The 12,212-nt window shown below is 46.0% G+C and overlaps 1 protein-coding gene across 1 annotated transcript in view; it reads right to left on the bottom strand.

Annotated features, from left to right (window-relative positions):
* LOC103533945 (unconventional myosin-Vb) overlaps positions 1–12,212 on the bottom strand; it is a 108,506-nt gene that overhangs the window by 86,179 nt on the left and 10,115 nt on the right. Inside the window, exon 2 of the mRNA XM_030468319.1 lies at positions 695–805. Within this exon, the coding sequence (XP_030324179.1) occupies positions 695–805 (111 nt within the window). The remainder of the gene's footprint in view (positions 1–694; positions 806–12,212) is intronic.

Here is a 12,212-nt window from a genome sequence, read left to right on the forward strand (position 1 = left end):
CTTGGAACTGGATGGTCTTGGAAGTGTCTTCCAACCCTATTCTGGGACTTTGGGCAGGATGGAAAGCAGCTGCCCTACCCCTGCTGCCTCCCTCCTGCTTTGGGAATGATTTCTCACTGGTCTCACCCATGCCATGAGCTTGGGCTGTTGGTGCATTTGAAGGAGTTACTTGCTAAAAAGCATTGCTATTTACATCAGTTTCTCATTTTGGTCTTTTAGAGCTTTTGGTTTTTTTTTTTTTAAATGGAGGAAAAAGGGGATTTATGTAAGGTTATACTTAGAGAAAAACGAAGGTGTAGAGAAAGCCATCACACAACAGTTGCTTCTGGCTCTGCAAAAGCCTAAGTAGATGCCACCACCCATGCTCTTTCCAATTTATTCAGCAGCAAAAAACCCCATCAGTTGATATTTCTAAAGTCCTGTGGCTATAAAAAATAAATTTAAAAATATCATTCTGATATCAGGGACTATTGCAGCTTTGCCAGAAGCAAGGAGAGAGGTCAAGGGCTTTCCCACCACCTTCTCCAACACAAGTATATGGGGAGGGAGAGGGCAGGGAAGAGCTGCAAGTGCAAAGGCAATAAAACACATTTTTAAAACACTTGCTAAAAAAGCACAAGCCAGCTGAGGAGCCTTCACACATTAATTCAGAGCTTTACATTACTGAAAAGAATATCGGCGCTCAAAAGCTTACGGTTTCATCTTCGAGCTTCAGATGGAGGCTTTTATCTCCCTCTTTGTAATCCTTGATAATTTCTGCAGATCTCCAAACTTCATCAGGGTCAGGAATCCAAACCCGAGTGTACTGGAGAGAGGTGGGGGGAAAATAAAAAGAAGAAAGAAAAAGTTTCAATGCAAGGAAACTTCGGGAAATTAAATCATAAATTAATTCGCTGTGGCTACCACCCCACACGGATTGTGGAGTCAGTGCAGCTAATCTCATTTTTTTCAGTCCATAAAAAAAAAAAAAAAAAGCTAATTTAAATTTGGGAGTAAATTATGAATGGGTTTTCAATCAGACTTTCAAACAGGCTTCTCCTGGACGAGGTGCACATGAGTTTGGTACCAATCTGACAAAGCAGGGTACAGACTCAAGGTAAACATGAAATTTCATTTCCCTGGGAAAAAATTAAATACGAACCCAACCTTCTGGAAGCTTTCATGAAAAATTCAGCCCCAGCAGACTGTGTTTCTTCAGCATAAAACAAGGCCCAACCCAAAGCCACCACCATGGAAGCTCAACCAAAACCAACATCATCCCTTGGTGGGAAACCTGCAAACAGGCTCCAAAAAAAAAAACCAAAAAAACTTAGATGGAAGTAGGGGCCACCCTTATGCCTCTGAGATGAAATGCCAAATGTGGACCTGGACAGCTCAGCCAAAGTCTTCATGAAGGGCCAAGATCCAAGAGTGAGCAGCCCTGCTTCCATGTAATGAGATTACGGTGTTACTCAGGGCCTCAACACCTCCTGCTAATGAGATTTAATTTGCTTTCATGATGCAGAAAGAAAAACCCTCTGCCCAGGCCATGCAAGAAGGCAAGAAAACAGGGTTGTTAGCAAGGTCTGAGGAGCCCTGGGGGTAATTTGTTCCTCAGCTGAGAGATTCTGCACACTTCCCACCCTGCTGAATAGCTGCAGGAGCTGCAATGAATGGATTTCCCCAAGCAGCTATAATGCTCTCCTCTCCTGCATGCACACAGCCACGGGGCCAAAAAAAAAAAAACAAAAAAAAAATCACAATTCAGTTGTGTAGTCAATTTTGCCTTCTTTTCCCTCTTTGCTTTGCTTGAGATGCAAACCTCCCCCTTCAACCTCCCCCCATCAACAGCCTCCCCCCCCAACAGCCTCCAGTATCAGCAAACTCTCCAACAACCTCTCCCCATCAACCTTCCCCCATCAGCAACCTCTCCCCATCAACCTCTCCCCATCAGCAACCTCTCCAACAACCTCCACCATCCACAACCTCCCCCCCCATCAACAACCGCCCCCTTCAACAACCTCCCCCATCAGCAACCTCCCCAACAATCTCTCCCCATCAGCCTCCCCAACAACCTCCCCCAACAGCAACCTGTCCAACAACATCCCCCATCAACAGCCTCTCCAACAACCTCCACCATCAGCAACCTCTCCAACAACCTCCATCAACCTCCACCATCAGCAACCTCCTCCCCCCAAACAGCCTTCTCCATCAACAACCTCTCCCCATCAACAACCTCCTGTAATTCTGGAGGACCTTGTTGTAGAGGGGCAGTTCAGGTGGGTCCATCTCCCACGACTGGGACAGAAGGATCAGCCTGACTTCAGGCTCAGGAGACACAACCCTAAGGAGATCACTTAACCCCCTCCCAAAATTCCAGTGTCTCCATCAAGGCAAGAAAAAAAAGCATTTCTTCAAACCCAGATGACACCTTGGAATGATTAATGAGAAGCAGCTCCATGTGCTCAGCCTCTCAAGGAAAATAAAAAAGACAAAAAATGTGGGCTTAGTTTGTTGTTGAGCTGGTTTGGGTTTTGTTTCTTTTTTTTAACCAGATTCCCAATAAAACCAAAGTGATTCAGTGCTCTCAAAACCTCTTGCATTATTCCACCCAGCTTAAGGAGAAGCTTAATAAATCCCATCCCCACCTCCTGATTTGATTTTGATTTTAGCAATCTGCCACTGTGGATTAAAAGCAACAATAAATGAGGAGGGGCAGGGTTTGTTTTGCTGGTCCAAAGCCCTCAGTGCTAGCCCAAGGCACTCCCAGCAAACTCTGGGAACGTGCTTCATGGATGCTCCAACACTGGTCTGCATGGAAGCAGTCAGAGAGCATGGACTGAGTACAACCTTCCAATAATTAAGAAAAAAATATAATTTCCTATTAATTTTTAAATGCCAAAAAAAAAAAAAAAAGCCCCACCAAAAAAACCACAAGCCAACTCTGTTTGTTCTAGGTTGTTTGCTGGTGGCAACTGCCTTCAAAGCTGGAAGTCAACAAATTCATCTTTTATTATTATTATTGGATTTTAATCCCTGAGTTATTTGAGGAATGGCAATACTCACAGCCCAGCCTGGGAAGTTTTTGTTGCTCCTGGATGAAGGGCACTTTTCCAGGGGCAGCCTTCCAATGGGACTGTGACCAGAAGGAGGGCAGGGCAAAAAAAGAACCAAACCACTACAGGTGATGCAATAGCCCTGACCAACTGGCAACTAGGAATTCAGCCCTAAAAATCAATTCACTAATAAAAATGAAGGTGCAGTATCTCACCAACATGATTCATCCACAGAGGTTAAGGAAAAACTTGTGAAAAGAGTTGAGAAGAAACCAGACACAGGGATGTGCACCTTCAAAAATCAAAAGTGAACAAATGCCAACTGAGAATGATGTGGTGGAGGTTGGGACAAACATTTGGGTATTTTTATTTAGAAAAAAAGCATTTGCCTGCTTTTCCCCCTTGGTGGTGGTGGGCTTCTTGGCAACCTCATTATAGGGTCAAAGAGGACAAAAACACCCATAAAAGAGAAAACAGGACAATCTTCAGAGTCATAGAATCATGGAATGGTTTGGGTTGGCTCTCATCCATTCCCAACCCCTTTCCATTGGCAGGGACACCTCCCACCAGCCCAGGTTGCTCCAAGCCCCATCCAACCTGACCTGAGACACTGCCAGGGATGGGGCAGCCACAGCTTCTCTGGGAAACCTGGCACAGGGGCTCAGCACCCTCAAATTCAAGAATTTATTCCCAATATCTCACCTCTGTCTCCCCTCTTTCATTTTAAAGCCATTGCCCCTCATCCCATCCCTCCCTGCCCTTGTCCCAAGTCCCTCCCCAGCTTTCCTGGAGCCCCTTCAGGCACTGGAAGGTGCTCTAAGGTCTCCCTGCAGCCTTCTCTTCTCCAGGCTGAACAACTCCAACTCTCTCAGCCTGGCTCCAGAGCTGCTCCAGCCCTCCCAGCATCTCCAGGGCCTCCTCTGGACTCACTCCAACAGCTCCATCTCCTTCTGGTGTTGGGGACCCCAGAACTGGACCCACCACCCCAGGGGGGTCTCCCCAGAGTGGAGCAGAGGGGGACAATCCCCTCCCTGACCCTGCTGGGGATGCACCCAGGACACCAGTGGTTTCTCATCTCTCCACTGCCCAAATTCTACAGCACTGGTGCTGGGACACCATGCATGAAGCCACCACCCTCACCTCAAGGGCCAGAGGGCATCTGCTCAGAACAAGGACCTCTAACAGGGAAAGAGCCACCTCTTCCTCAACATCCAACTCCCAGAAAGGCTGGAAGGAAAGGTAGTGAGCAGCAAATCAACATTTTGCCCTACAGCAGCAGACACACACTATCCCAACATCACATTTGAAGGGGAAGGCAAAAAAAAAAAAAAAAAATTCAACAGTTTTTATATGTTAAAAAAACCAAACCCCATCAGTTTGAGCTATGGAAAGCAAATGTCAACTTGCTAAGAGATTTAAACGAAGAGGGAAAGACAGCAGCACACTGGAGAAACATCTCTAATGAGAAGCAGCAATTTCTGCATTTCCCAGAGCTGATAAAAACACCCAAACAGCTGGGGCCAAAGCAGAGGAGTGGAACCTACACCATCCCTCCTGTTCCCCATCCCCCTCGTGCTATCAGAGCAGGCAAAGGACACAAATGCACCCCCAAGTCAAGGCAGGGCTCCTCAATTTTGGCAAGCAGCTCTGTCCATCCCAGAGGATGAAAGAGTTGTTGGAATTGAGCTAGCAAAGCAGGTGCTTTGCTGGTGCCTCTAAGATCCAAGGATATCCGTCTTTTCTCCCCCTCCTTGCATAGCTGTCAGGCTGATGGATGGCTCCACGTTTCCCACCAGCACTAAATCTGCTCCGTTTCTCCCGGCTGAATTTTATTCCCCTGCCTCAATTAATTCAGATGGAGATTTACATAAAGTGTCCCAGCCAGCACCATCTCCAGCACTCAGCTGCCAGCTCATTAGCAGCATTTCTAATGAAGAAGGGTTTAAAAGGCTTCTGTTCAGCCTTGCACCAACCTCACCAACAGCAGAGGTGGCAGAGAACAGAGAAGGGCTGCAGGTGAGCCCTAACACCAAGGGTACCCCCCGGAGTTGTATCCTGACAGTTTTTTGCTTTAATTGTGATTTCCAGGACTAATCAAAGGCTCCCATGTAACTAACAGCTTCCCCATCCTTCACCCTGAGCCCTTCTCCTGTGGTGTCCCAGCAGCACCCGTTACTGCAGATTTAATTAAGACTGATGGGTTCAATGCCAAGGTCAAAGGGGTTGAAAGGCAAAAAGCCCTCAGGATAAGGAGTTGGAAAAGCAGATAGAGCCCCAGGCACAAGGGATGGCACAAGCAAACCATTTGGTCTTCATTTCTTAGGGGGAAAAGCAGTCCCTGCCTGGCTGGAAAGCAATGCCCTCTCATAGGCTGTGAGACCAGGGCTTGCTCTGGGCAGTGCAACAGCTCTTGGGTTTTTATTTGTTCCCTCTGCTCTTTCAGAGCTCCAGAAGGAGAGGGAATTCCTTGAAAGAGTCCAGCACAGAGGGACAAAGTTGATGAAGGGTTTGGAACATCTCCCTGGTGAGGAAAGGCTGAGGGAGCTGGGGCTCTGCAGCTTGGAGAAGAGGAGAATGAAGGGTGAGCTCATTAATGTCTATAAATATGTAAAGGGTGAGTGCCAGAACAGAGCCAGGATCTTCTCAATGGTGCCCAGGAACAGGACAAGGAACAATGGGACAGAGCTAGAACATGGGAAGTTCCACCTCACCATGAGGAGAAACTTCTTTCCTGTGAGGATGAGGGAGCCCTGGCCCAGGCTGCCCAGAGAGGTTGTGGAGTCTCCTGCTCTGGAGGCTTCCAAACCCACCTGGATCTGTTCCTGGGTGACCTCCTGGAAGTGGCCCTGCTCTGGCAGGGGGGTTGGATTTGGTCATCTTTATAGGACCCTTCCAATCCGGGGAATTTTGTGAAGAACAAACCTCTCTGAGGGTGGTGAGACCCTGGCCCAGGTTTCCCAGGGAGGTGGGAGATGCCCCATCCCTGGAACCATTCCAGGTCAGGTTGGATGGGGCTCTGAGCAACCTGATCCAGTTGGAGATATCCCAGAGGTTGGACTGGATGGCCTTGAAAGGTCCCTTCCCACCAAAACCATTTGGTGATTCCATGAACCACAGCAAGAACCAAATTTCTCTGCTGGGCCTGGCTCAGTTGCTCAGTAAGGGTTACCAGGGTTTCACAGACTCATTTGTTTTTTTCTTCTTGTTTTTAATTAAAAACCCCACACCAGGGTCAAGTGTCTCCTTGAGGTTGACTTGCACCACACAACCCATCATAATTGCAAAAGTTAAATCCTGCCAGGCTCCTTTCTGCAAATCCCTATGTCTTGGTGTTAATGACCCTTCTCTCACTTAATTCTCAATTAATAAAAACCTTGAGCAATGCCCTGTCATCTTGTCTTCACAAATGCTCAATACACACAGCGGACATTTCCCTGGAAATTAAAGCAGTTTAAAAATTGCCTCGAGGGTTTTAATTGAGGAGGTAAAAATGGTTTTTCACCCCAGGTTTTCAGAGCCCTCTATCTACAAAGTATCCTCATGATGCTTTAGGGGAACTCAAAAGGGATGGATTGCTCTTGAATTTTCATTTTATTGCAATATTTTTCAGGTTTTGGGGAATGTGACTTGTGCCCCAATCCCTTTCTCCAGGTGCCACGTGCCAGACCTGGGATGGACACTCTTAAGATGCATTAATGTCCATATTTTGTCTCATTTCCCTAGGAAAAAAAGAAAAGCACAATTTTGCAACTGCCAAACTAAAATTGGTCCGAAACTCCTGCCTGAGGAAAGGGAGGGGGGGTATTTTTAATATATAAAATGGAAAGTACAGGATGGCTCAGCAGTCAGCTCCATTTTCCTCCTTATTTCCTTATAACTTCAGCTGTCCAGCTAAAACAGAGATTGGGGCTTTCCAGATCTTTCACAGCACTTCTAGCCTGCAGCCTCTCATTTCTATCCCCCAGCAGCTCCCTGGAAAATCAGCCCCTAAATCCCACAATTTAGTAATCGTGGAGAAATAATTCCCTCTAAGAAATGGAGGGGAGATGGGCAGAGTCGTCTGTGTTGTTCTCCAGCCAGATCAAAATTGCCTGGAGGAACTGAGAAGGGTTCCCCTAGCCCAGATGGGTGGGGATGGGCAGGCAACAATCACTTCTTTTCTACCACTTACATTATGTGGAAGATTTTCTGGGCACAATTCTAAGCTTTTACTAAATCAGCAGGTATTTATCATGGGATTTCTGCAAAACTCAGAGCAGTTCTTCAGTAGAAGTTGCGAGAAAAAAGGTTATTTTTATTTCATATTTATATATATTTATAAAACAAAGCCACAAGGGTAGGAATAAGAACTTCGAGTCACTTTTTCATCAGCTTTACCAGGTCAGAACCAGAATTCAAACTTTCAGCTTTCCAGGCCACCTCAGGAGGGCAGGCAGGGGACAGTCACAGGGTGACCTCTAATGAAGCACCAAGAACCCAACTGCAGAGCTACCCAGAGCTCAGCCCCCAGAGGAGTTCCCATCCCACTCCAAACTTCTCCACTTAGGCCAGCTCCTCCATTCTCTCTCCTAAAGCCACAAAGGTATCAGCAACACCAGAAATTTCAGATATCAGATGTAAGTCTCAAGTTACCATCATTCTTGGGAGTATAATTCATGAAAATCAGGTGCTGCAAACTCAGCCAGGGGATGTTAAAGGAATAAAATAACCTCAAACCACCAACTTGATAAATATAAAAGCCACAGATACTTTTTTTTTTCCATCAGAGAAGTCCTGCCCTTGCCTCTGTTCCTCCCAGGATGTTGAGATGAGCAATGCTTGAGTGTTTTCTAAACATAAAACCAAGGCCACTCTCTTCACTTCCTCCACCCACAGCCAAGCAGGCTGCCAAACACCAACCAGTCTTTGCCAGCCTTGCAGTTTTCCTCCTCCCTGCAGCTCCCTGGTGAGCTGGCTCTCCCTGCAAGAAAACCCTTATCAGGGCCACTGTGATGGAGATAAGAGCCACTTTCTTTTAAGAAATGGTAAGAGCCAGAAATCAGTTATGAAGTTCAGAGATCTGAGGGAGAGAGGAGCAGGTCCTGCCAGAGCATCAATGAGCTGGATTCAGCAGAAATGCAAATATTTCTTTTCCTCTTCTCTCCCCTGGCCTCCCTTGATTGTGTTTGCAAATTGGGGTCACTTCCAGATGCAAAGCTGAAGGATGTCAGTGTCTCAGGTCAGGTTGGATGGGGCTTGGAGCAACCTGGGCTGGTGGGAGGTGTCCCTGCCCATGGAAAGGGGTTGGAATTGGATGAGCTTTAAGGTCCCTTCCAACCCAAACCAGTCTGGGATTCTCTGATCTTGAAGAAACACATCAGGATCTCAGACATCACTTCAGCCCCATAAATTTTCAAGGCTGATTTAGTGTCTGAAAGTCACCATAATGCTTTCACACCTGCCTTGGCTGCCCACATTCAAGGGCAATCAAGAAAACATTTCTGGGGTGAAGGAAGCCCCATCCATTCCCTTGATTCAGGTTTATTACCAGAGCAGTAAATCTACAAATGCTTCCCTGGTGGCTTCAGCTTTTCTTAAGTTCTGCCTGGAAATTGAGGGTGAAAAAAGCCAAGACTCCATTTTTAACTGGTCTGATTCCATCAAGTACTTTAAACATCCTTAATACTTAATCCTTTCTTCACCATGAGGGTACTTAGATACTGGAATAGGTTGCCCAGGGGGGTGCTGATGCCTCTTCCCTGGAAGAGTTTAAGGTCAGGTCAGGTTGGATGGGGCTTGGAGCAACCTGGGCTGATGGGAGGTGTCCCTGCCCATGAAAAGGGGTTGGGAATGGATGAGCTTTTAGGTCCCTTCCAACCCAACCCATTCCATGATTCTATGAAACCCAACTCAACAGGAATCCCCTGGCAGGACACTGCAGCTCCTCCAAACCTGAAGCAGGGACACAGGACAAACACCGTCACACAGCAGCCAATTTTTAAAGCAAGCAAAATATGTACAAAACTTGTAAGAGAGAAGGGTCAGTGCTGTTTATGGGGTTGAAACAGGTAAAGCAGATGTAACCATGGCCCCTCCTGAAACATCCCACCCCTTGGGGTGTTTCAAAAGCAACTCAGCTTCTAAACTCAGTTTTTAATTCAGAACCTGAGCTCTGCATACATCCCCAGCACCTCCAGTTGCTGGGCTGGTTCTTTTCAGACCTTGGCCATTTTATTTTGCTCTGTCCTGACTTGCTAAATTCCAGATATATTATGTGAGCAGGAGTGGAGGCAGGTCCTTCCAAAAGTCCTCTTCCTTCCAAGAAGAATCCATTATGTTAAAGTTCAGCCTGACTGCAGGACAGGTTTGTCCAGATCCCAGATATTTTTTTTTTTTTCAACTCTTCCCAACTTTCCAGCTGCTACCCAGGCACATGAGAACAAGCCAACAGGATCAGCATCACCAGTCTTTCCAGAAGCAGCAAGACCACTCCTGAGTCACTCCAAGATCACACAGCTCCCTGCATCCTGCCCAACTCTAACCAGGACTTCACCACCCACAGGTGGTGAAATAAATGCTCCAGAAATTCCACTTGAGTATTTCATAAGGTCCAACCATAATTTGGAGTCCAGATTCCCCATGAATACCCCCAGTAACCAATTCCCCAAACACCCAGAGGTATGTGCAGAGGAAATGGATTTCTCCAGACAAGCACCAGAGCAAGGTGGTGGTAACTGTACTCAGCGCTGGTGAGGCCACACCTCGAGTACTGTGTCCAGTTCTGGGCCCCTCAGTTTAGGAAAGATATCGAGGTCCTGGAGCAGGTCCAAAGGAGGGCAACCAGGCTGGTGAAGGGACTCGAGCACAGACCCTATGAGGAGAGGCTGAGGGAGCTGAGACTGTTCAGCCTGAAGAAGAGGCAGCTCAGGGGAGACCTCATCGCTCTCTACAACTACCTGAAAGGAGGTTGTAGCCGTATGGGTGTTGGTCTCTTTTCCCAGATGACTTTCAACAAGACAAGAGGGCATGGTCTTAAGTTGTGCCAGGGGAAGTTTAGGTTAGATATTAGAAAGAATTTCTTTACGGAGAGAGTGATCAAGCATTGGAATGGGCTGCCCAGGGAAGTAGTGGATTCTCCGTCCCTGGAGATATTTAAAAAGAGACTGGATGTGGCACTCAGTGCCATAGTCTAGCAACCGCAACGGTGGTTCAAGGGTTGGACTTGATGATCTCTGAGGTCCCTTCCAACCCAGCCAATTCTATATCTATATCAAATTCTATTCTATATCTAACCAACCCACAACCCCCCAAGCAATCTTCCAGCTGTCCCTCTGACAGCAGGAAAAAGCAGCATTTACCACCCAGAGATGCAGCCAAAAAACTCTCAGTCTATTGGTGGCCTTGAAGCTTAAAGAAGCAAGATTTGAACCTAAAAAAGGTGCCAATTTGCTTGGGGGAAGTTGCTGGAAGCTTATTGTAATGCGGCTCTTTAAAGAACAGAATTTGAGGAACTACAGAAAAAAAACAAGAAGGTTTTCTTCACTGAGTTCAGCTCCAATACAAAATTCAGACAGGAAGGTTGGTGCTGTACTCTGGATTCCAGGATTCCAAAGCTATTTGTGAGGAGCAGTTAAAAGAAGTTTTAAGGAGACTAAGTTGGTTTTTCCTCAACTCAGGTGGCTACCAAAGTAAAAAACAAACCACAAAGAAACAGCCCACAAGCTGAAACAGAACTTGGAACCCTGAACAAGTAGTTAAACTTGTAGGATTATTCTTTCTTGTGGTTTTGTAAGAAAAAAGCTGATGAACTCCAAATTTTAAACATCACTTTTGGCTTTCTCACAGTTTTACAACATTATAATGCTACACCTCTGTAATTTCTCCCACAGTTTTGGCCAGAGACCCCCTGAAAAAACACTGGAACAAGGATGAACTGCATGGAAGGTTTGTGGTAGAAAGCCAACACAGAAACCTGCCTTTGATGCTGAATATTCTTCTACCTTTACAGACTTAAAAAACACTTCATCAGATGGACACCTTCCTGAGCTGGGATCCTCAAGGCAAACCCCCACACCATGTTCCTCATCCCTTCATCAACAGCTGCACCAGAGCAAGACCACATCTCCCCAACATCCCTCAGCCACCCCTTATTCCTCAGGGAACATCCTAAAAGTGAAGGGGAACCAGGGAGTCAATTCCAGAGAACACAACTTTGTTGGAAACCAGCAAGTGTTTTTTTAAAAAAAAATTTAAAAAGAGAGCAAACCCATCCTGAACCTGGGAAAAGTGCAGCACAAGAAAACACAGTTTAAATCTTAAGTAAATTAATTTAATTCTATCTTGTGAATTCTTCTCCCTCCCCCACCATGTAAGCACAACCTCTATTGTTTGCAAAGCGTCCATCTGAAAGTGGGTCATGTCTCCTGGCATTACTAAACCTTCCCAAATTTCTCCTGATCAGTCAAAGGCAATCTCCTGGTTGACATCTGAGTGATAGAGGGAATCTGAAATGCCATTTTTCTCCTGAATGAGCCACATCAAAGAAAGGTTTGGAGCCAAGCAATGGCATGCTGGATAAAAGTCACCAAGAGACTGTCCCCAATGTCTTAGGGTAGAAAATTAAATTGGGGTTTTTTTGGGGGGGAAGACTTTTTTTTCTTCAGAAACATTCAGCCTTCAGGATTGAACACAGAGAAACAAGAAAATGCCTTCAGAGTTGCTAAAAGGATGAATTGAGGAGCTGCATGGACTGCGTGGTTAAAAATTGTGAGAAAACTCTTATAAAATGCTTTTGTGCACCAAAATCCTGAGGATTTTCTATCAGCCACAACATCCAGTTTGCTCTTCACACAGGGACACCAAAAATCATGGTGTTGGAAATGAGCAGCAGCCTAAATTTGAGTAATAACCCCATAAATGGTCAAATATTAAAGCAGAGGGAGGGGGAAAAAGGAGAAAAAACAGTGAACTTACTACTCCAAGATAAGAAAATACTCTTTAAAATGGGAATGTAACAGCAAGTAATCACTCAGGCATGATTTATAACCAAAGGGTTGCAAAAGATCATCCTTTGGAGCAGGATTAGGATTTATAACCAAAGAGTTCCAAAATATCATCCTTTGGAGCAGGAGGATGGCAGGAAGGGTGATCAGCTGGGGTGAGCATTGCCCTGGGGCTGAGCTTCCTCCTGACAGAAAA

Source organism: Calypte anna, chromosome W (assembly GCF_003957555.1).
Source record: "Calypte anna isolate BGI_N300 chromosome W, bCalAnn1_v1.p, whole genome shotgun sequence".
Classification (NCBI taxonomy): domain Eukaryota; kingdom Metazoa; phylum Chordata; class Aves; order Apodiformes; family Trochilidae; genus Calypte; species Calypte anna.